Genomic DNA, 23,183 nt, shown 5'->3' with positions numbered 1-23,183 from the left:
TCCCATTTCAGTCATGTTTCAGTTTCAGTCATGACAGGTATGTTTTTAGTTTAGGTTTATGTTTCCGTGTTGTTGGCTTATCTCACACGGGCCCAAGTTTAAATTAAAACACAACAGAGACAAGAAGCCTAACAAAACCCCCCAAAAACCTAAGAGACAGCTCATTAACTGTTTATTTAGATAGATCTGAAACTTTAGGTTATGTTTTATGTCACTTAAATAAAATGTTTTCCTCACACCTGGTTCTTCTATTTTACGATAGAACTTGAAAAATACATTTACCTTAAGCATAAGCAGAGCTTCTTTACTTTGGTGTGCATCATTAAACGTGGTATAAAAGCTTAGACCTTTGGTCCTGTGGATGCGACTTTAACACATCTTTTATAAGCACTGCACACTTAAAGCAAAGGTTTGTTTTAAACGCCGTGTAACTTTCGTCTTTTAACCTGATGTTACTTATTTTTCTTAAATTAACAATTTTGCTTTTTTTAATGCAAGGCCAACTTTCCACATTTTAAGTGTAAAAATTATTATTGAACTAATGAATTTAGAATGAACCCATCATGTAATCCTGTAGTGACTCATAACAGGCTGAACAGAAGCACACCTGCGCTGATGCTGATGAGGGCCAACAGGAGGCTCCGCACAGGGACAACACCCACACTTCCTGTGGACATTTTTACTGTCCAGAGTTTGGATTTAATGCTGTTCTCTGATTCCTGATCCCTCCATCGCCGAGAGGTTTTTAACAATTCCTGAACAGGAAAAAGAAAAAAACAAACACTGCAACAGATCTGGGCATGCTCAGAAACATGCAAAAATATCATCTATACCAAAACTCGCCTCTTCTTCTTTGGTTTGTTGCCTCCTCTCGACTCCACCCTGACCTTTGGCTGTAGGTGTGGTGTTGTGATCTGTCAGCAGTGAATCTGTGTGTGTGTGTGTGTGTGTGTGTGTCTGTGTGTGTGTGTGTCTGTGTGTGTGTCCAAAATGACTTTGTCTGCTGTTAATGTGACTTTATTTGAAAATAAAGTTTTTCACGTGTTTAAATTTCATCTTAATGATGTGGAACCTGTGGATTGTATTCAACACAGGGGTGTTTCCAGAGGTGACCGTGGGGTGCCACAAGCCCCGACCCCGCCCCCACCCAAAATACGGTCTGCGGAATAGCTACGTTTGGATGAAAGCAGGAGTGTAGCTTTGCTGAAGTTCCGTTTTAATGTACTTTCAGTGTTTCTGTGTTTGTTGCAAAAGTTTATATTTACATTTATTTAAAACACAAAATTCTTGTGCCGTCACTTTTTATGTATTCCATCTGTTCTGAGCACAGAACTATTCCTGATCACATATTCAGGTTTCCTGCAGGCGTCCACGTGCCACGGGGCCTCGTGCTGTGCAAAAGTTTAGTTTTTGTGTTTAGAGTTTGAAGCAGGATTGTCCAACTCAGTTTAGTTCATGAGCGACTTTGAACCCAACACACCTCAAATGTGTCAGTACCACTAAATCTAGAATTTAATCTGTCTATTAAAAAAAATAAAGCACAATTTTGTCTTTCTTTAAGTGTAAAGATGGAAGTTATGAAGATGTAACCTGAGCCAAGATTAAAAAGCCAAAAAGCTTTAACAGTTTGTCCACATTCATTGAGCCTGCTGGCGTTAAACCTCACAGATCACAGAGAAAGGCACAAAAACCTTCACATGTAGAGTTTCTGTAACTGATTAATATTTTATGATTCAAATAACTGTTTTTGATCTTTAAATCTCTCCTGTGTAATAAAGCTGCCACAGACGCTAACAAAATGATCCAACCCCTCAGATTAAAAACCTTGTTTCACACTTCGGCTCATGTGACGACTCACATGATTAATGTTAATTCAAAGACCCTCGGACCACCTCACACAGGAGTTAAAGACTCAGGACGTTTTAGAACTGAAGAAAACTTCTGGATGAGAGGCAAACATCCTCGGGAACAAAAGAAGTCGTCCAGCGGCCTTTTCTCATGATCCTGGTGGCTGAGAGTCGACACAGACTAAAAATCTCTTATAACAGTTCAATCAGGAGCAGTTACAAAGAGTAATAACACACAAACACGCAGAATAAGTCCACAAATGTACATATGAGATAATGAGCATAGTAAAGATCAGGTTCAGTCACTGCAGCAGTCTGGGGGTTTTGAACTGCCTGCAGCTCTTTCAAATTGAGATCAGCTCCTTCAACTGAGGGAAGCAAATTCACTACAAGTTCTGGAGCTGGACTGACGGATTAAGTCTGCTGAGAGAGGCTGGAATGTGGACCAGAAAAACAAAAGGTGAAACGAAAGACAGGAAGTAGAATCACGAGAGACACAGACAAAAGCATGATCAAAATAAAGCGAGAGGACAAAGAAGAGATAAGATAAGCTTTACTGTCACCGCACGCTCTGCTGGTCTGCAGTCATACCATTAAAACAGCCCAATGACTGCTCACTGCAAGGGACAAAAAACACGAGAAGTCATAAAAATAACAGGAGGAACTGGTGGCCACCAAAAACTCAGAGAGCAAAAACTTCGATGACTAAAGAATAAAAACACCCCAAAACTAAAGCTGGACTCAAACAACAAAAACACTTAAAAAAATCATCAGCTGGGCCGGATTCTGGCTCCAGAGCCGCATGTTAGACACCACCGATGCAGGGAAGGTTTCAACAAACATGCCAAAGGTTCCAGTCTGACCCAGGGTGCAAAACATAAGGCCCGGGGGCCAGAATCAGCCGGGCAAAGACTCCAATCGGACCACTTTGGAAAATATGAAGGCGAGCATAAGCTTTTGGACGTTTAACTGTAGTTTTATGAGTTTTCTTGCTGACAAATTTTTCCCCCACATCCACACATACTTCACCAAAGTAATAAAGTACTAGATAAACAATTAATTTTTTTCTACTGTCTACTATAGAAATGTTATTTTAAAAAGCCTAAAAAAGAACAACCCTCTGTGTGAAAAGAGTTTGTGCTTTAGGAAATTGCAAATATAACAGGGACGTAGTTTATAAAATTACATGGAGAACCGATCGTTGTTGTTAAAAATGCTTCACAGGAGTGAAAATATCTGAAAGTTTAAATTATTTTTACATGTTGACAGCTTGTTTGAATAAAGTGGTTTTGCATGTAATGACCTGTGAACTGAGAAGGTAAATTCAGTGGGTTCTTTTTAAATCCCCCCTCTGATGGTCGCTCAAACTGCTCTGTCTGCGGCACACAAACTGACACCGGAACCAACTGTTCACATGGATCAGTCCTGCCTGCTGCCGACAGGAGGCGCTCTGGCTCCAGCGTGAGACCCGCCGCCTCTGCTGTGTGTGTGTGTGTGTTACTGCCGACACGATGATTTTTATTAGTAGACAATGGCGCTTCTCTCGGTGCCCTCCTCCTCCTCTCCATCCCCAAACACACACACGCACGCGCGCGAACACACACTGTGCGTGCACGCGCCATGTTTGCCGACATGAATTCAAACTATTATTGTCGCCGAGAAAACAAAGCCCCGACTGCCCGTGCGCTTTTACGCACGCGCACACCTAAAAGCGGACGTGCGCTTTTACGCACGGGCTTGGCGCACACACACGTGGTTGAGGGAGATGTGCGCGCGCGCGTAAATATGGAACGATGGAGAGAGAGATTAAAGCGGAGCAGATGAAGTGACAGGTTTGTGAGGCTCGAGACAGGAAAGGTCGGAGGTTTGGAGACGGAGGCGCGCGGAGAGCGAGAGGAGGAGAAAAGAGGATTTGTTGACAAAATCACCAAGTTGGAGAAGCTCCTCCTCTCCGTGATGTCGTCGGAACCTCCTTAATTACTAATTTCTCCACATCCACGCCACGCTCTCCCTCCCTCTCTCTCTCTCTCCCTCCATCCATGCGTCTCTCATCCTGAGCCTCCTTTCTCTCTCCTCTCTGTCTCTCTCTCGGATCACGGAGGTGGAGGACCTCGGAGTTGTTGTTGTTGTTCATTTTTTTTTATTATTTATTCCTGGTTTTGTCGGGAGAGCCGCCACCGGGCATGGAGGATGTAAAAGACCCGCCGACCGTGCACCGGTCCTCCTCCTTCAGCATCAAGAGCCTCCTGCTGCCCTCCAAGTGCGAGCGTGCGGACTCCGCGATGGTCGCGATCCACGGAGCCCCGTGTCCCTCCCCGGGCTCCGACTGCGAGAAGTCTCTGGACCCCCCGGAGGTGGACTCCGCGGCCTCCACGCTCCTAGAGCCGGAGAAACCGGGCAAGGAGGAGCCGGGGGAAGAGGAGGAGGACGGAGGGGGAGGCGGAGGAGGGGACGGTGGCAAGGCGACACCGGAGCAGAACACCGGCGGCGGCAACGGCGCCAAAAACGGGAAGTACGACAAGCCTCCGTTCAGCTACAACGCGCTGATCATGATGGCCATCCGGCAGAGCCCCGAGAAGCGGCTCACGCTCAACGGCATCTACGAGTTCATCATGAAGAACTTCCCGTACTACCGGGAGCACAAGCAGGGCTGGCAGAACTCCATCCGGCACAACCTCAGCCTCAATAAGTGCTTCGTTAAGGTGCCCCGGCACTACGACGACCCGGGCAAGGGCAACTACTGGATGCTGGACCCGAGCAGCGACGACGTGTTCATCGGCGGGACCACCGGGAAGCTCCGCCGGCGCTCCGCCACCTCTCGGGGCAAGCTGGCGATGAAGCGCGGGTTGCGCTTCGCTCCTCTCGGGCTGGGCATCAACGAGCGGAGCAGCAACCCGCTGTACTGGCAGCTGTCCCCGTTCCTGTCCCTGCACCACCACCACCACCATCACCCGCACTACAACGGCTCGTCCGCCGGCTTCCTGAACCAGGCGGCTGGCTACGGCTCGTTGCTGCCCGCCGTGGAGCAGCTGAGTAACGGGGAGCTGGGCCGCTCGCTGCCGCTGGGCCTGACGAACAGTTACGGGATGAGCTCGTCGCCGGTCGGGCTGCTGTCTGGTCAGCCCGGGTACTTCGTGTCGGGGAGCCAGCACTCGGCGGCGGCGGCCCCGCCGGGGGAGGAGGCGGCCCGCCGCCCGCGGCACCTCCGCCGCCTCCCCATCTCCCGCAGGGCGCGCCGGGCTTCGGCGGCTCCCCGCAGGCGCTGCTCTCGGACTCGCTCAGAAACAGCTCGCTACCGGCCTTCTCCCCCGGCATGTCCGCGGGGTTCCCCGGGGTGCTGTCCCACCAAAAGAGGGTGACCCCTAACGCGTTCCTAAACTGACCCCCCCACGCACACACACCCACACACCCTCGCTCCGTGGACTGCACCGGGACGAGGACGCACAGACGTCACGTTAAGGGCAAATAAAAAGTGGTAAATATCAGAAATGTGTGTATGAATCCATAAATGAAGCGAGACTTCTGGCCACACGGAGTGCGACGCACAGCTCGGCTTCATCTTTACTGGAAAAGGGAGAAACTTTTGTTACCGCCGGTCGTCCAACTGTAAACTAGACTTGCCAAAGGTAACGCTATAAGTATATTTCAAACTATTTATATCTTGTACAAAGATTTTCAGTACTTTGTTTGTCGTTTATTTATGTTTTGTATTTATTGTATTTAAATTCTATTCGTCAGTGTCTGCGCGTCAGTATTAAGGAAAACGAGGGGGTGGGGCTGGAAATATGACAGGGTTAATAATTATTTATGAATTTTGAGACAATCGTGGAGGAAAAAAACGAGACAATCAAAACTTTTATTTTGTGTTTTACTGGGAGGAAAAAACTTGTGAACAAAGCCTTAAAATTGGAAACGATCAGGGTTTTTGAGAGGAAGCAGAAGCCTACAAATCATATCTCAGGTTTGACCTCTGAATTAGAACAATACGATTAAATGTTAAAGCCGCTCTGTGTGAAGAGTTTCCTTCCAAAAATAATTCGATTTTTTTTTTTTTTTTTATTACTGAATCGGCCTTCATGAGAACTAAATCCAGAAATGTGTGTAAATGTTTTTGGAACAAACTCTTCAGCTGAAATTATGCAAACACGTTTTTTTGTTCAGCATCAACACGCAGACTGTTCACTCCGTTTATTTTGCTGTGTGTGTGTGTTTGTGCGTAAAGGCCTGAATGAGCGTAAAAGCTCCTGCGCATGTGCGCTCAGAGCCGCCGCACAGCCCTCTTCTTCTTCTTTGAACTTTCTCTGCCGTCTTCTCGCTTTTTTTCTGGCCCGCTGACCCGCTCTGGTTCCTGGAGAACATTTTTAAGTGACCCGCGGAGGCTTGAGGCCTCTGTGCTGCTGCTGGGACTATTTTCTTTCCTTTTAAGGAGCTCCAACAAGCATCAGGCCCTCACACACGCACACACATAAAGGCCTATTTGCATGTAGCTTTGGTCATGTGAAAAACTTTTATGTCCAGATTTTTTCTTGTCTAATGATTTTTTTTTCTTTGTGATGAGAGAAGAGTTTAAAATAATGAAATGAATGAAAATCAGAGCGTCCTCACAGCCATAGAGTCACTTTATTTTACCTTTAGGAGACAGCCATTAAAAAAACTAATAATTTAATAGTCAGAGGACTCAGAGGTGTGGGAAGAGTTAAAAACGTGCATGACAATCAATGAAACTGGAGATACTTCAGGCCAGCTGAAATCATATATATGCAACTTATTTTTAAAAAATATTCTGGGGAGGAAAAAAGTGCACGAAAAGTTCTTCATGTGGAAAATGTTGGTCAGCTGACCTCAGCAGGAAGGGAGGGGCAGATATTTAACATTTAAGATGACACACACACACACACACACACACACACAGGGAAGCTTTAGTGAAAATAAAAGCTGATGTGGAAAATAAATGAAAAAAAAAATCATATATTAAAATCCAGGTTTTTGCACATTTTTGTTATTTGGAAAAATATTTTAAAGTAGTTTTTGTGACTTTAGTTGAACACGTGGTCCAAAATTTTACTGTTTATGCCTTTATTTATAAAAACAAAAGCTAATGTCTTTCCACTGCAGCCACGTGGACGTATTATTATATATAGATATGATTTGATTCAGTTTCCTCTGTAAATATGTTTACTAAAATATTTTAGCTCACAAAATAAAACAACATAAACCAACAAAAGGAAAAAAGGAGCGAGTTTGACACTTTTAAACATTTTTAATCAACAGAAATTATTTTTAATCTAACCGCCAATTCTTCACTTTAAACGTGAGCAGTGTTTGACAATCAGCCCTGATCACTGTGGTATTGATCCTCAGATCTCAGGTGGATCCAAGTAAAAGCGGCTTTTCAAAAATAAAACACAAAAAAATGTTTGTGATCATTTTAAAAGTTGGATATAAATGTGGTGGTAATTTCAGAAAAGAAGAAAATAAATCCGGGTGAGAACTTTTCCCAAACAGGAATCAAACACATGGATCATAATATTTCACATTTAAGGTTTTATTGTAAAATAAACAGAATTTATTGAGTGTAAATGAGCTGCAGGTTGGATCCTTCACACCGCTGAGTGTGCACACAGGAAACAGGAAGCCCCCCCCACATCGCCAACTTTGTTTTTTATTGTTACTTTTTACAGTGCAAACATAAAAACTTAACCTCGGTGAAATAAAAGCCTCCTGCAGCTCAGAAGACGCTGACCTTCTCACACACACACACACACACACACACACACACACACACACACTGGGTGTACGCAGGTCTGTCTGTGGGGAAACTTTGGGGGAAACTGTCGGCTCGGTTTTTCTCTCTGTCACTTTTTTCTGGGTTTGTAAAAATTGTTTTTGTTTTTTGGGGATTTGTTTGGTTTTTATTATTTTTTTTGCACTTTTGTAGTTAGACATCACTCAGTTGTACAAAGTCTGTAATGTCTGTTTCTTTGCTGTCTGTCTGTTTTATTTTTCCAGAGAAACTAAACTTGATTAAAAAGGATGAAATAACCTGAAGCAGAGTTTCTGCCTGATGATGTGTGCAAACGTCACAAAGCAATAAGTTTTTATTCAAAGTGCACACACACAGAAGCCGTCACTGAGGCTGTGAGTGAATTTGTTTCATTTTACGTGCTGTATTTATTGTTTTTCATTTCTTTGATTTCATTTGTTCCATAGTGAATTCCATATTTTATTTATTTTTTATCTTTTCATAAGTCAGGCGTGTGTTTATCACATGGGAGCTTTTGGAAGATATTTTTATTAGTATTAAATGGATTATTTGATAAATGATTCAGTCATGCAAACTGCAGTTTTTAGTTGTATCGTGACTTATTTGACCGCTTTGGTTCCTTTAGGGTTATTATGAGGCCTGTTTATTGGCCTAATTTATATGTTTCTATGATTTTTTTGTCCCAACGGTTTTCCATAAATATTTAACGTTTTGTGCATAAAATCTGAAAACAAAAAACAGGTTTACTTGCAGTAATATAGATAATTTTATATATAGATAAATATATATATATAGATATATGGTCATTAAGAATATTATTGTGTCTTTTGTACTTTTTCACGTGGCTGATTTTTCTACCTCTTTCATTTTGAATGTTTGGCCTTCACACTCACATATTTACACATTTATTTCTTCTTTTTCTCGGCTGCTCAGGAGCTCAGAGGCTCCTTCACAGCTCCGTGTTAACGCTGATGTTATCAGGAGGGTTTTTAAACTGACTCTTTATCTCCATAACTTTTATTTTGAACAGGACAGTTTTCATGATTCGAGGTTTATTTCAGCTGCTTTATGATTTGTTTTCTTCTCTGTTGTTTGATTTCAGTCTGAAAAAGTGGATTCAGTCAGTTTACACACAGCCTGGGCTTTGCTGAGTTGAAAGTCACATGATCCCTGTGTGTGTGTGTGTGTGTGTGTGTGTGTGTGTGTGTGTGTGTGTTCACCCACTAACATTCAGCTGTACTCAGAAAAAAAAAGACTAAAATGAGAGGAAATTCAAATGTAAATGGGAGTTTGATTAAAGCAGATTTAGTGTTTTATGGATGTTTAAAATAAAAATGTAATAGAATTCAGACGTGACTGTAAATGTAGATTCTAATCTTTGTGTTTATTTTTGCAGCTGTGAAACATTTCATTTTCTCAGAACCTGAAATTCACTGAAAAATATTAAAATTATTATAATGGAGAAAAGAATGAAACTCTCACAGTCGGCACGCCGTCAGCAGGTCACGTTTGTCCTCTAACACCTCAGAATAATATTTGTTTAAAGGGATTAAATGTCGGCTTTACTGAGACAACGTTATAAAATTATTGTGACTTTTTTGTTGTGTTACACTTTTCCAAAACAAACGGAGAACAAAACACATAATAAAGGTAAAGATTAACATTACGACGATATTTTATATCACAATAATATAACTAGTTATTTTGTAATAATTATAGTGTCGTGTTATTGTTATTGGTAAAGACGTTTAACGTTTAAGATAAAGATCAAATTTTTTATAACACAAACAATAATGTTGTTATTTTGAATTCTTTTTATTTGTGTGAGTTTTCTTTTTTTGGAGGGTTTTTGTTACAAATTAGACACAAACAATAAAGTTAAAGATGAATTTGACTTTTGCACTTAAAAAAATTACAATAATGTTTTTGTAAATTCTTTTTGTATTGTGATGTTTAAAAAAATAATAGTCATTCTTCTTTTTGTACACTTTTGTAAAGTTAATCCTCACTTTGCTAAATTTTGATTATTATAAATTAAACATTATTTAAACACAGTAATAACATGTAATTTTTTTCTTTTTTGTTACAAACAACACAAAAAGAGACAAACACAACAAAGCAGTTTATATGGTTTAATTATTGTGATATTGTAAAAATACGTTTATCATGAATTATTTTTGCCACAATAATCATTTGGTGAAAAAGTGATATCGTAATAGTGATATTATGATAGTCCAGCATTTAGCCTGAGCCCTTTGGAGATCACAGTAGATTTACAGTATTGTTATTGTTCCTTTTATATCCACATATCTCATACCTGTGGATAAGTTTAACACTTGGGGGTTTTTTTAGGCTGTTAAAAGTGAAATTTAAGAACAAACTCCGTGAGTGAGATCGATCTTACACTTTTTCAGTGGTCTGAGTTTAAATTAAATCAGTAAATTTGAATCCACACACAGCAAAATTTGCCTTGTTAGCATTTTTCCAGCTTTATTCCGAGTTATGCTTGCTGTCATTTTTCCATTTGTTGTTGTGCTTTGGGGGCAGTGGGGGTTCAGAGGGTCGAGTGGGTTGTGTGCAAAGTGTCCTTGGGCAGGAAGCTGAACCTCGAGTGACCCTGATGCCTCCACTGGAGTGTGAGAGTGAACGTAGGTATAGTAAAGAGGTATGAACGTGTGTGTGAACGAGGCTTGTGATTAAAAAAAGACTTTGAGTGCTGAGTTAGAGTAGAAACGTTTTATAGACGTAAAAGCTCCTTTAGCATTTAGACTAATGAGCAGGGTGGCTAACGTGGCCTCCTTCATCATCTTCACTGTCGCATTATTAACCCGGAGGCCTGCTGATCCCCTGCTGGGTGTAGGTCACCTGGGGATTTTTATATATTAATGTTTTTATTTGATGTGAGCGATAACTGTTAGCTAACGGATCTTATTAGCCAACTGTTGCCATCACCTCTTTTAAATCACAGCCAATCGAGCTGTAAATCTATAGAGGGGCTTTTGATTTAAATAATGTGACTAAAATAATTTCAGAGCCATGCAAACTGAATTTAAGACGATGTTTATGACCTTCTGTTACTTTTTGTGGACCCGTAGATACTCTGTTCCTTTAAAGTCTGTAACTGTCTTTAAAATAAAACTATTAAAATGTTAGTTTTTCAGTAAAGATGACAAAATCAAGACAAAAAGCAAAAACCGACATGCGGCCACCTGTATGTTAATCAGCCAGGTACCCAGACTACAGTCGGGACAATGAAATAAACTCAATAAATTAATCTCAAGTTACTATAAGCACTGAGAAACCAAGTTATGTGCACCACTCATAATAGTAACAATAATAAAAATATCAATCATGACCCCAAACTGCCCCGTTTTATGCACTCCTGCACTCTGTAAGCTGCAGAGTCGGGTGAGGGAACCGTGTCTATCAGGAATTGGGGGGTGTTGTTACTGTTGACCACTGAGTGGTTAGACCAATCAGGAACCAGGACTGTCAGATGTGTGTGTGACAGCATCAGGTACAGTGTTAGCATGGACTGTAGATCTGTCTGTGGGTTGTTTTTAGTGTTAATGTGACCCTGTTTACCGTCACGCACTAACAGTTTAACCGATGAAGTCGAGATGACGAAAAATCTGCAAGACTTTCAACCAGGAAACTGGAGTTCAACTCTCACACGGATCCATTATTTTCTTAGTTTTATTTAGTCTGATTTAAAAATCATTGGTTAGGTTGAGGAAACAGTTTGTGTTAATTCCCTTTTACAGTGATATAGAAGAAGAAGCAATAGAAGAAAACCACGAACGTTAATATCAAAGATATTTGTACAAACATGTCAAACGTGATGTTGAAGCAAATATGTTGTAATCAAAATGTCCCTGCTGCAGTTTGGAGACGGGACTTAGTGTCCGAGTTAACGTGACACTTCCAACCCAGCACGGATCAAAAATCCACAAGCAGACTCAAACATTTGGTGCCCAAACCTCATCGTGTAAATTAAATTGGTGGTGTTCGCTCTCTCTGCGGTAGAGTATCACTTCCTGTTCCTGCTCCAACACACAGTGGTGTTTTTGTGTAGCTTATTTGCTTAGATATCTATTTAAGAACTTATAGATAACCTCTTATTTCATGGTGTAATCTTCACGCTCTTCTTCCGAAGCACTCTCTGTGTACTCACTCGCTAATTTAAAGCCAAACTATTCACTCACTGTGTCTGTACTTTAGCTTAGCTTAGCTCGTAGCCGACTCGCTAGCAGCATGGCCTCCTCACCCGTCGCTCCTGCACTCTCCTGCTCATTGTGTCAGATGTTTAGTTCTCCTCGACCTCCTTCAGCAGTAAAATCTTAGAAAGTAGTTTGGGGCCATAAAACCAAACAAATCTGGTGTGCAAACCTAACTCAGCAATGAACTGAAACAAAAGTAACGTGAGGATCAAAATGATCGCTTCCACTCAGAGTGGACATTGTGCCTGTGTGGACACCTGAACAGGTGTGAGAAAATTAAAGTGACAGGGTCGTTTTTCTTTGGGAATCTGAATCAGTGGATTATATTTCGTAAGAATTTCACACATCAGATGAAGTCAAAAAGGCGGACTGACACACAAATGTGGGTTTTAGTGTATTTCATGTTTCACTGGTATCAGAGCAAAGGCTTCTCTTCTTTGATTTATGGGCTCTTCGGACAGGTGTCTAGGTGTTTCCTGTCCTCAGAAGTATTTCATCCTTAAACACATCTGGGACGGAGGAAGTCTCGGTCTCTGACTTCCTGTCTCGGAGTGCGTCTGTGTCCCTGCAGCTTTAAGAGGAGTCTCTCTGGGAGAATTTAGGTCAGCGCGGCACTTTGGTCTGCTCACTTGTTGTGGCAGCTGGGACAGCCCGGGGGGGCGGGGCTAGGAGGAGGAGGGTGCCTAATGATGTAATTGTGCCTGAGCGAGTGATGTCACACCCAACACACACTGACACACACACAGGTCCCGAATCAGTAAAAGACTCCCCAGAACCAGAGCTGGTTTGGGATTGGTGGCAGAGCACACACTTCCTGTTGGGTCACATCAGTAACACGAATGAAGATCTGACCAACGCAGCTGTGACGCAGGATTTAAGCTTATCCAGCTAACGTCAGGTTTAACTCTGGTTTCAGTGATGCCGTTCGGCTCGCTTCTTATGCCTGCTGCAGAGCTCTTTATGTTCCAGGTAAAAGGACAGCAGGTATGAACCCTCTACTGACCAATCAGATATCTGGACAAACAGCGTCACCATTCCTGAAGGTCCCTCACAGAGAGTGAGACGTTTCACTGTCCCAGTCCGCCTACAGCTGTGCCACATCCAGGGGTCCTTAACCCAAGGCATGGAAAACTCTCAGTGTCCAAGGCCTCAAAGTAATGAGGACCGGGCCAGGAACCACAAAGGAGGGGAAACACCCCTTCAAAATAAGACAGGAAGTGACTTAAAGGACACAAGTGGGCTTACTGGGCTACAAGTGTGTAATCGTGGCTTTATGAAGTTACGATGCAAGAAAATTAATTATCAACATGTAAGAATTTTCCATCGTGCAGATCAGAACCTGCAGATTCCTCTCAGCTGATTTTATTTTTGGAGCTCCTCACTCCGACGCTCGTATCGACCAACGGTTTGTTCCAGTGAGTCACGCACAGTCACCTCCTTCCAACACTGACAATACTGAGCTGTCAGGAGCTGAAACTGGGTTGATGGGATGACTAAAGCATGCAGACTGACCTTTGACCTCCTCAGTGTCGGCTGTCATGTCTTCGGTCCAGGACGTGAGAGACGCAGTTTGCATCACCGATGTTCGTGTTGTTGAGGAGCCGTTGGGTTGCAGATGTGCACCTAAATGATTCAACAGTGAAGTTCAAACATGAACAAATGTTTGATATCCAGGTTTTCACACTCACATTATCTCAGATAGTGTTTCAGTCTGCTGCTGTGGGCTGAGAAAACCGTGTCCTGAAAGATAAAGTGCAAAAAGAACACATCAAACTTTCCTTTCAGTTATTTCTGATCTGAATCTGGTAGCACTGCTGAAGTGCTGAAGAGTGTGATTGAGTGAACATGTTGCTGAAACCGGAGCTGAGCAGGATTTAAGCTGACAGACGGACAGACGGCCCTCATGCAGGTGGATTACTGCGACTCAAAGGCATTCGCAGCCCTCACGGCTCAAACACACAAAGAAAATCTAAAACAGCATCAGAAACCTATAAGCTCCATTTCAAATCTTTTACTCCCTCAAAGAATCAAAGCTAAATGAGAGGCTTTTATGTAGGAGAAAACGCTGGTACCAAACGAGCCAATCGGCGTCACCGTAGGCTGCGATGGCGAATGTGCAGTTACACGAAACCGAGTTTCACTCATGTTCCTGGACACAGCTGAAGAGCTTTGGGTCTAATGTAACTCTTCCTCTTCCCAACTCGATGCTCCTTCAGCCTCTCTGCACGTCTGCTGTGGTTTTGTTATACTGGTGCAAAGCAGGAGATCCAGATGTTCACACGAGCCAGTGGCAGCGTGTTAACCTGAGCACGAGCTGATTCCAGCCTGCCTGGTGTCTATGAGCGCGTGATTCTCTAAGTGATCAGAATCAAACACAGAGGTAAAACTTTTCTGGCATTTGGTTCAAAATAAAAGTCTGAAAAGACACATTCAGGTGCAGAGAAGCGATTTTTATTAGTGACAACAGAAACATGAAGGTGGGTTCGGTTATTAGCTTATTTATAGCCAGAGTTACACATGATGAGTCATTAAAGGGAGATAAATATATGATTAAAAAACAAACAAACTGTAAATGTGTCGATAAAACAGTTCAGATTTTCGTCAGTGTGACGATTTGAAGGATGTTGTTTAAAGTCTTCAGGTTTCTTTGTGTGAGGAAGATGAAGACATCTCAAGCAACCAATAATAAGGAAGCCAGAGGTCAGAGGTCACACATCCCAGAGCTTCAATCCAATTTAACGGGAGGCTTAAAAGGAGTTTAAAGTTTAAAGTTCAACCAGAGTTGATCAGTTAAAACAAACTTAAATCCCTCCAATCATCCAGTTTGTCTGAACAGTGATAACTGCAGTCTGATCAAAGCTCCGAGCATCTTGGCGCTAATCAGCCGCTCCTCTTCATCGATGGGATCAATGAGGTCCCAGACAGGAAGTGTCAGCGCCTCGCTCTGCGGCGGGGAGGTGACTCCTTCTCAAACAGCCTTCATCCTGTTTTTGAGCTGTTAGTTATGTGTCTGCAATTCTCAACAACTTCACAAAAAGACTGATCCAGTCACAGCGGACAGCTCCGGATACAGATGTGAGATCCAGACACCTGCTTATCATCCCAGGGAGTGAAATACTTCACGGCATCTCTGACATAAGCTCGAGGCGTCCCTCCGTCAGTTCACTGTTCGGGCAGTTCGACTTTAGTCGCACCAAAACTGTGTGGTCAGTGCCGGAGAAACCAGTCTGGGACTGGGACGGTTTCTGTAGAGAGTTTTGATTATTTCAGTATTTTTGAAGATATGTTGTCTAATCTCTGAATACACAAATCCTTCCACAGATTCCTGGATCCAGCTGTGAACTGACATGTGGTCAAACATCTGTTTCACCACATCTGGTAAAAATTTCAATTTCATGCAGAACTTTTCTTTTGAGTAATCTTCAAACTGACCGAACCAAAGCAACGGCGGCTAATTACTGCCATGTTTCTTTGAATGCAGAGCAGGCGGCGTTATATCTGAAGAAGCTTGGTGAGCCTCTGCTCTGTTACTGCCACGTCTGTAAGGTCCTGGCACGCCCATCAGCTGACCTGCTGAGTATTTAAGGACCGTCTCTGTCGTACAGATCGTTAGTGCTAACACGGTAGTAATGAGTTTAGGCTCTACCTGCCTTCATCCTTAACTACATGTTCTTGGTATTTACCTGAGTTCTTCCTCCTCCTGTGTTCATCTGCTGTTGGTGTTTCCGTCAACCCTAAAAAATATACTCACCTGTTCGATCGCTCTCCACTCTCCAAGCTTCTAGCTCGCCCCATCCAATGCTTCGCCACCTCTGTGCGCACCTGTAACCTGTGAATGTCCCATGTATTGTACTCTGCTTTTGATTTCTGTTAATAAAACGTGAACCTTGCTTCCGTCACACTGTCTACATTTGATCATGACAGTGGAACGAGTGAAATAAACACAGCGTGGGTCTGATGGGTCTCTAATGATGGGCAGTCTTGTCTGAGGACAGATTTATGAACTAATACAAACATCTCTACAAAAATGTAACAAACAGTTTTGTGTTGAATGCCGGAGCCTGTAATTGTCTTCAGCTCTCAGCCTCTCGGGTTTGATGCCCACAATGTCACAGGTGTTAATACCTGACTCTCTTTTGTCTGCCGTCACATCAGGTATTTCTGCCCGTAATCTGTTTGATAGCGACGGTTTCAGATATCAAAACACAAGCCGGCAGACGTCGTCTCTGCTGCTCGCCCGTTCACGCCTGACTGATCCAGAAAAACCTTCAGGACAGACGCACTCAGCAGCGGCACCACAAAGTCCTACAGGAAATTAGACTTGATGCAAACTGTTTAATACAATTCCTGTATTGTACATTGTAGATGTATGTGGAACTAAATTATATCTGTTGCTCCTAAAACAGTAGATGTAAGAAAATAAAGTAAATATATTTCATAAAAGCATGTATGAAAATATTTTGTTGCATTTGGTTAACAGTTCTGAATCAAGACTTTCACACCTGAAGTCGGTTATTCTGTTAAAATAATGTTCATTTTCCAAAAGAATAGAACAAATATATAATATAACTAGACAACCCAGTATCACAACAAAGTGTGAAATCAACACGCCAGTCCACGCTTTGTCTCTGCAAACATGAAATGTACACGCATGCAGACGTTACAGTAGGCTGCAGTAACAACACTGGACATTATTAACACGTTTACATGTTTCACTTGAAGTGGAAAGTTCGAGATCCTGACATGTTAAGAGCCTGAGTACCTGCAGCTTCATCCTGTTTACATTATACATGCTTCCCTTAGGCAGCATCATCAGAAGACATAGTATACATTTTCACTGCTATGCAGATGACACGCAGCTCTATCTATCCATGAAGCCAGGTAACACACACCGATTAGTTAAACTGCAGGAATGTCTTAAAGACATAAAGACCTGGATGGCCGCTAACTTTCTGCTTCAGCAGATGGCCCCGCCCCTCCCTGAGCCTGGATCTGCTGGAGGTTTCTTCCTGTTAAAAGGGAGTTTTTCCTTCCTACTGTCACCAAATCACTTGCTCATATGCAGTGTTGGGAAGGTTACTTTTAAAATGTATTCCATTACAGAATACTGAATACATGCCCCAAAATGTATTCTGTAACGTATTCCGTTACTTTACTCAATGAGAGTAACGTATTCTGAATACTTTGGATTACTTAATATATTATCGTGCTGTTTACAACTACGTGAATGTACTATTGCTGTGATTTATTACTGTTACTGAAGGTCCGCGGCTCCGAACAGTAGTAAGGGACCTCTGACTAATACAGTGGGTTCCGTGTCGGGCTCATAGCCGAAAACTAGCTTTACTTTGTTGTCTGGGTCAACTTTGCTTGCCAGAGACAGAGAGAGGCGTTGAAAGGCTGCTCCAACGGAACTTATTTTTTCCGGAGGAAAACACGAACACAGTGTACAGTTGAGTCTTAATAGCTTACTTACAGCTGGGCTCGTCAGGCACTCTTCTTGGCTGCAGTGGTTATTATTATATTTACATGCTTCCAGCTCCCGTTTTTGCTCCGTGACAGCTCGGACTTTTCCTTTCTCTCCCTCCCTCGCTCACAGACACATAACGTGTATGGTAGTCCATTCTCCCTGCAGCACGGACTACACTGCCCATCAGGCTACATGCTTTAGGGCCATGCCTGTAGCATTCTGCCTTTTAGCTTAGCACAACAACAACAACAAAAAAGCGCTCTCTCACCCAGGAAACACGCATGGTTACCCTGTAACCATGGCAACCGTAACGCTGCAGCCTGGAACAACATTACGTAGCTGTCAAACAAACCCAAACAGTCCTGACCCGCGACAATATGAAACAGGAAAGTACCGCCGTGTAATCCATTTATTTCAACAAAGTAACTGTATTCTGAATACCACCTTTTTAAACGGTAACTGTAACGGAATACAGTTACTCATATTTGGTATTCTAAATACGTAACGGCGGTACATGTATTCCGTTACTCCCCAACACTGCTCATATGATTGTTGGGGTTTTCTCTGTTTTCTTTGTATTTCTGTAGGGTCTCTGCCTTACAAAATAAAGCATCTTGAATCTGTTTTTGTGATTTGGCGCTGTATAAATAAATCTGAATATAATTCACACCACAAGTTAAACTGCAAACATCTAAAGTCTGCAACAAGCTTCTCCTCAGTTTCCTCTGTTAGAGTCAGTGATGGCACTGGGAGAAACATTGGCCTCATCTGCTGAAGGCTGCTGGACTGCAAGTTGTAAAAATGACACTAAAGAGGTTAAACTGTGATGCCAAGAGGTCCTGACCAAGAATCAGCATGTGAAGAGTCGGGAGTGACAAATTTTAGCGAGTGTCAGTGATTTTGTGTGAAATTCCCAGAGACAAAGGCGAGGAAACGATCAGATAAGCTGCTGGTTTGATCCACAAACGGAGGATCAATGTGACCGAAAACAAAACTAAAGTTCTCATTTGTTGAGCTCAGACTGAAGATCGCTGCTGCACCGATGACTGATTTTCAGTAAGTGACATTTGATGCTCATTACTCTGGATCCTGCTGATACCGGCGTGCTGTTCATGTGCTGTTTCCCAGCATTCTTCCTCACTGTCCTCGGTTTGAATTAAACTCAAGCGAGCAGCATCACATTGGTAGAGTGCTCTGTGAAAAAGATGAAGATTATTTTTCTGATTTGGTGGAGGGTTTTTGAGATTTTGGGAAGTTCATGAAGTGGTCAGAACATAAAGTTTTTCACTTCAAGTTTGGAAACATGAGACAAAACTCCTTTGAGGTAAAACATCTGCTCGTTGCTGAGTAGACCCGGTCACGTCATCCATGCTGCATCTTTACTTACCCGACACGCCGCGCCGTCTGTTAGTAAATATCAGCGCTGGAGGCTGGAGGCATCACTGGGGGACGTGATGCTGGCAGCTGACTACAAAATGTGTGATGAAAATTTAAAAAGTGAGACAAGGTTTCAAACAGTGTCTACTTTGGTGTCTAGTTTCTGCCACGCTCTGCTGCCCTTTATTTACCACACAGCGTCTGCGAAAACAGAAACACTGAGCGCGAAGCAGGCGGACGATCGACGAGCAGCAGCAGTGAGGATGCAGTCCACACAGGAACGATGTTTGGGTGAATCTATGAAGACTGAACCTCCACAGCGTCTTTAGTCCTCGACAGTCAGAGTTGTGCACAGGCTGGCATAATGAAAACTGCTCAGGGCACAGTGTGAACACCACAACATATAGGCTGACATATTACACAGCCTCAGACTTTCTCTGCAGACTCTGAAAGTGCTGATGTGCAGCTGCACGGCTGTAAAGACCGAGAGCTGAAGTCCTGTGGGGAGCATATATGTTTGAAACATAAAGTCGGGCTGCTTGGACTGAAACAGAAATCGTCTCCTTAAAGCTTGAGGCTCCTCCTTTTATATTTAATCCATCATTGTCAGTTTGAACAAATAAAAGTCAGACAGTGAAACACAGACACTGTTGTTCTTCTCTGTAGCAGAAAACCCAGCATCAGACTGTAAGCTCTGTCTGAGCACTGAGGGGACACATGAATGGAGAGTTTGCAGTTTTCCTGCATTCTGGTGAATTTTTACGTATAAATTTGTGTAAAAAAGCTGATGATTCTGTCTGATCAGGCTACTTTCTCTCTTCTCTTCCCCTAACCCTTACTGCCCCATCCTGGGGTTTACTGGAGGTCTCTTCCTCCCCACCATCACCAAAATGCTGCTCCCAGCATCATCTGATAGTTGGGTTTTTTCTCTACTATTGTAGTCTTACTTTATAAAGCACCCTTCTGCAGCTGTCAAAATTAGTGCTACAGAGACTGAGATGATTTATGTCTATGTTTTTGCTTAAGAAAGTCATTTTCTTAAATGTGCACGTCTGTGGTACCTGTTCAAAAATAATAACACCTGGATTTTAATAACTCAAAAGTTCAAAGCTGAACATCTTAGCGATATCTTTAATGGTGTGAGGCAGGAGAGGATCAGGCCCAACATGCACACTCATAGGCATTTTAACTAAAACACAGCTTTATTGCTGAATTACCAAGAGAATGAACCAAGAGAGACAGGAAACCTAAACTGAGATACACTAACCGGGCAGAACACACAGCAAGAGGATGATGGAGACGGCGCCGCTGGACAGAGCGGAAACACCTGGGGAACACAGCTGAACTTAATACACGCAGGACAAGAGGCTGTCAAACTAAAACAGGAAGTATGAGAAACACACACCAGGACACAGAGGGAGGAGAGCGAGGGCGAGAGACAGAGCGAGGGAGTGAGGGAGAGACACACACAGATACACAACTGAGAAAACAGACAGCTAAGCAAACATGGAGACAAGATTTAACAGGAGGAACGCTGAGGGAAGGACACGGAGACGAGACAAAGACATGAACCGGACCAAATACTAACCAAGACAACCTGAACTAGAAATACTGAATGAAGTCAAGCAAACTAGGAAACATAAGATATACAACAAGACTCCAAAACACCACAAACACAAAACACCAGCTCACCGACCCAGGAACCCTGACAGTCTTACCTTGTACTAACGAGGCATAATTAAAATCACGACCACGGTTAGAAAGACAGCAATAACTGTTTAAAATGAGACACAGGCTTAAAACTTACCTGGATTTCAGACTTTATCAGAAAACATCCTGATTTCAGAATGGCTCCTCTTTCCTTATGCCTAAAATTCAGAGGTCGTCAGTAACAGTGACCAAACTTTGAAGAATAAAAACCTGCGTCTGTCTGAGGCTCGGTCTAAAACTTCTTTCACACGTTATTTTACAGCAGCTTAGAAACAGTTAGAACATTTCATTGGTTTATCTATCCTGGGAACATGTTTGTTCACCTACTGATTTGCATCCGTGTATGTGAAGTGAAGATTTTCACTGTTAAAAATAAAACATTTTCACATATGGCGGCTGGAGGGAGGGGCTGACAGTGACATTATCGACTCCTAAGACATTTTTCGGTGATTTAAAACAACTCAGCTTTGGAAAAAGAATTAACTTTTTCCAAAACACATTTTCTGCAGATATCACATTTTCTTCCTAATGACACCGAAAACGGACCAAACTTCAGCAAAGAGAACATCTGGGAAGGTTCATCAACAACACTGTAAAAACCAGGAGTCCTTAAAAGCTGAGCTTAGAGACGTGCAGCACATAAACAGAGCTGATAGAAAGAAAAAGGGGGGGAGAGGAAGAGGACCGAAAAGTTTCTGGGGTCTTGTGTCTGTTTATAAAAAATCTCGTGTCTGCACGTTAAAAACACGTGAGCGTGACATGACTCTGGGTAGCTAATGGGTAACTGCAAAAATCCTTTAAACGTGGAAACCACGTCCACAACAGAATTAAAACTTGATCTATTTCAGGGGTTTGAATTATTTTTGATTAGAGGAAATTCAGATTTACATCATAAAAACTTCTCTTGAGCTTCTTTGACTAATTTTAAAGAAAAGAAAAATGATTTTAAAAAAAGCGTAAAACACTGGATGGCGGCTCTCTGATGGGCCCGCCTCTCTCCTGTGACAGCTGGGCTCTGGCACCTCCCACAAACATGAACTGAACGATCGCTTCAGAAAACTGATGGATGACCAGCAGAAAACTACAATGAAAAATGTATTATGACGATGTGTGAATGCTGTAGGGAGGGCCACTGGTGAGAGTTGAGTCAGTAGTTAGAAGAACGAGTCCATCAAGGAGCTGTGGCATGAGTACCACCTGTATTACTACACCACTTGTTCTCACGTGGTATCGGACAGGATTATTCCAACAAACCGAGGACATTGTGCCTGAAAATTATTTGTATCCTTATGTAACTTTACTGTATAAAGAGCTAAAACCTCCAAAGTGTCAGGAGTAACAAGTCCTGAGACTTTGGAGGTGTTTGTGAACTAAAAGTCAAGAATGTGGGATACTGTTTGTCTGTGATTTGGACAGCCCAGTGTGTGCTCCAGACGCAGAGGAAACAAATTCTGTGGTGGATACCTACCTTGGCATGACATCGACAAACAACCCACTGACCGATGATTGAAAAACAGGTCAGAGGTTGAAGCTGCACCGACGTCAGAGATGAGAGTTTGCCATCAGCTGAATATACTTCTCGAATCCGTGTCAGGCTTTATAGAGAGAGAAAGTTTGTGTTGAAAAACTAATTTACGTCACGTTTTTATCAGCTACAGCAAAATCAGATATTCTCTGTGAGGAAGGGATTTTTCAGATCCAAACTTGCCGTGCGACATATACACACATCGAACGCGTTGTCTTTCTGAGGAAAATTCTTCAAATGCAAAACATGAAGTTGACATGAAGCCATGATGAGCTGGTCCTGATGAGACTGAGCGAGAAAAAGAAGAAACAGATTCCTCAGGAGCAGCAGGGAGAATTTCACGGTTTGATCCAGGATTTGAGGCTTTTGTGCTTTTCAGGACGTCAGTGGGTCAGTTTGGGCCTCTGATAGTCATTTCAGAGAGGCGACTGACCCGGAGCAGCGTTTAGCTGTGTTATTTCACTGTTTCCATGTCACTGTGTGTTCAGTAACCGTGTGCAGTTTGTGTTACAAAACCACATGTTGTCAGTGGTGCGATTGGTCACATCTGTTTTTTCGGATTCGAAAAATCGAAAAACTCAAGCACGGTTTGAAAAATAAATTCTGCAAATTCATCCGGCAAAATGACGCCGTCAGCGTGAACGGCTGCATCAAGAATGCGTGAGTCTAAAAACTGGAACACACAAAATATTTGCACAGATTTTAAATTTCTGGTGTGTAAAAGCCAAAAGAAGGAAAAGCTACAAAGTGCAGCGCCGCTCAAACACCTGAACTCACGCCTCACGCTAACTGACGGCGTGCTGAACTCTGCTAATACGAGCCTGTGTACGTGAAGTAGATGTTCACAACGGTTTATTTAAAAAAAGATGCTTGTGTTTCGTTTCTTCGTTGCTATAATACGATTGATATTTCTGCTTTGTTGTACATGGAAACAGCATCAACATCTTTCATCTAGTTTCAGTTTTTTGCCCGAGAGATGACGTCGCTGTTCTGTCCATGTTCGCTGGTTCTTCTCCACATACATCTCACTTTAAATTTTGGTGCTTTATTTGCTCGAATGTTACGACGCAGGTCTTAAATCCTGATGGTAATACCGCTCAACAAAATCCCCGAGATATGACATTTACAGTTTGTCAAAACCATTTCGCCGTCCATAAATGGAATTCACTTTATGTGCTGCTGTTGTCCACACGATGAGCTTCAAACGTCTCGATGACTAAGCTAACGTCAGTGTTCGTTTTCCTCATCGTAAAGTCGACTTTGTGCGTCA

General features: G+C 42.7%; 1 protein-coding gene across 1 annotated transcript; it reads left to right on the top strand.

Annotated features, from left to right (window-relative positions):
• The first annotated feature begins 3,652 nt into the window (after window positions 1-3,652).
• foxg1b (forkhead box G1b) lies at window positions 3,653-8,342 on the top strand. Its single transcript, XM_019367119.2, has 2 exons — window positions 3,653-4,998; window positions 5,058-8,342. Exons 1-2 carry the CDS (start codon window positions 4,031-4,033, stop codon window positions 5,227-5,229), a joined length of 1,140 nt encoding a protein of 379 aa, XP_019222664.1. The 5' UTR covers window positions 3,653-4,030; the 3' UTR covers window positions 5,230-8,342.
• Window positions 8,343-23,183: the final 14,841 nt, after the last annotated feature.

Source organism: Oreochromis niloticus, linkage group LG13 (assembly GCF_001858045.2).
Source record: "Oreochromis niloticus isolate F11D_XX linkage group LG13, O_niloticus_UMD_NMBU, whole genome shotgun sequence".
Lineage (NCBI taxonomy): Eukaryota > Metazoa > Chordata > Actinopteri > Cichliformes > Cichlidae > Oreochromis > Oreochromis niloticus.
This window is presented reverse-complemented; position numbering and strand designations above follow the sequence as displayed.

Excerpts from the sequence above, each read along its gene's own strand:
- foxg1b (XM_019367119.2), top strand. The coding sequence starts at position 4,031 with ATGGAGGATGTAAAAGACCCGCCGACCGTGCACCGGTCCTCCTCCTTC. Across the intron at positions 4,999-5,057 it reads TTCGTGTCGGGGAGCCAGCA|GCCTCCCCATCTCCCGCAGG; the intron begins CTCGGCGGCGGC and ends GGCACCTCCGCC.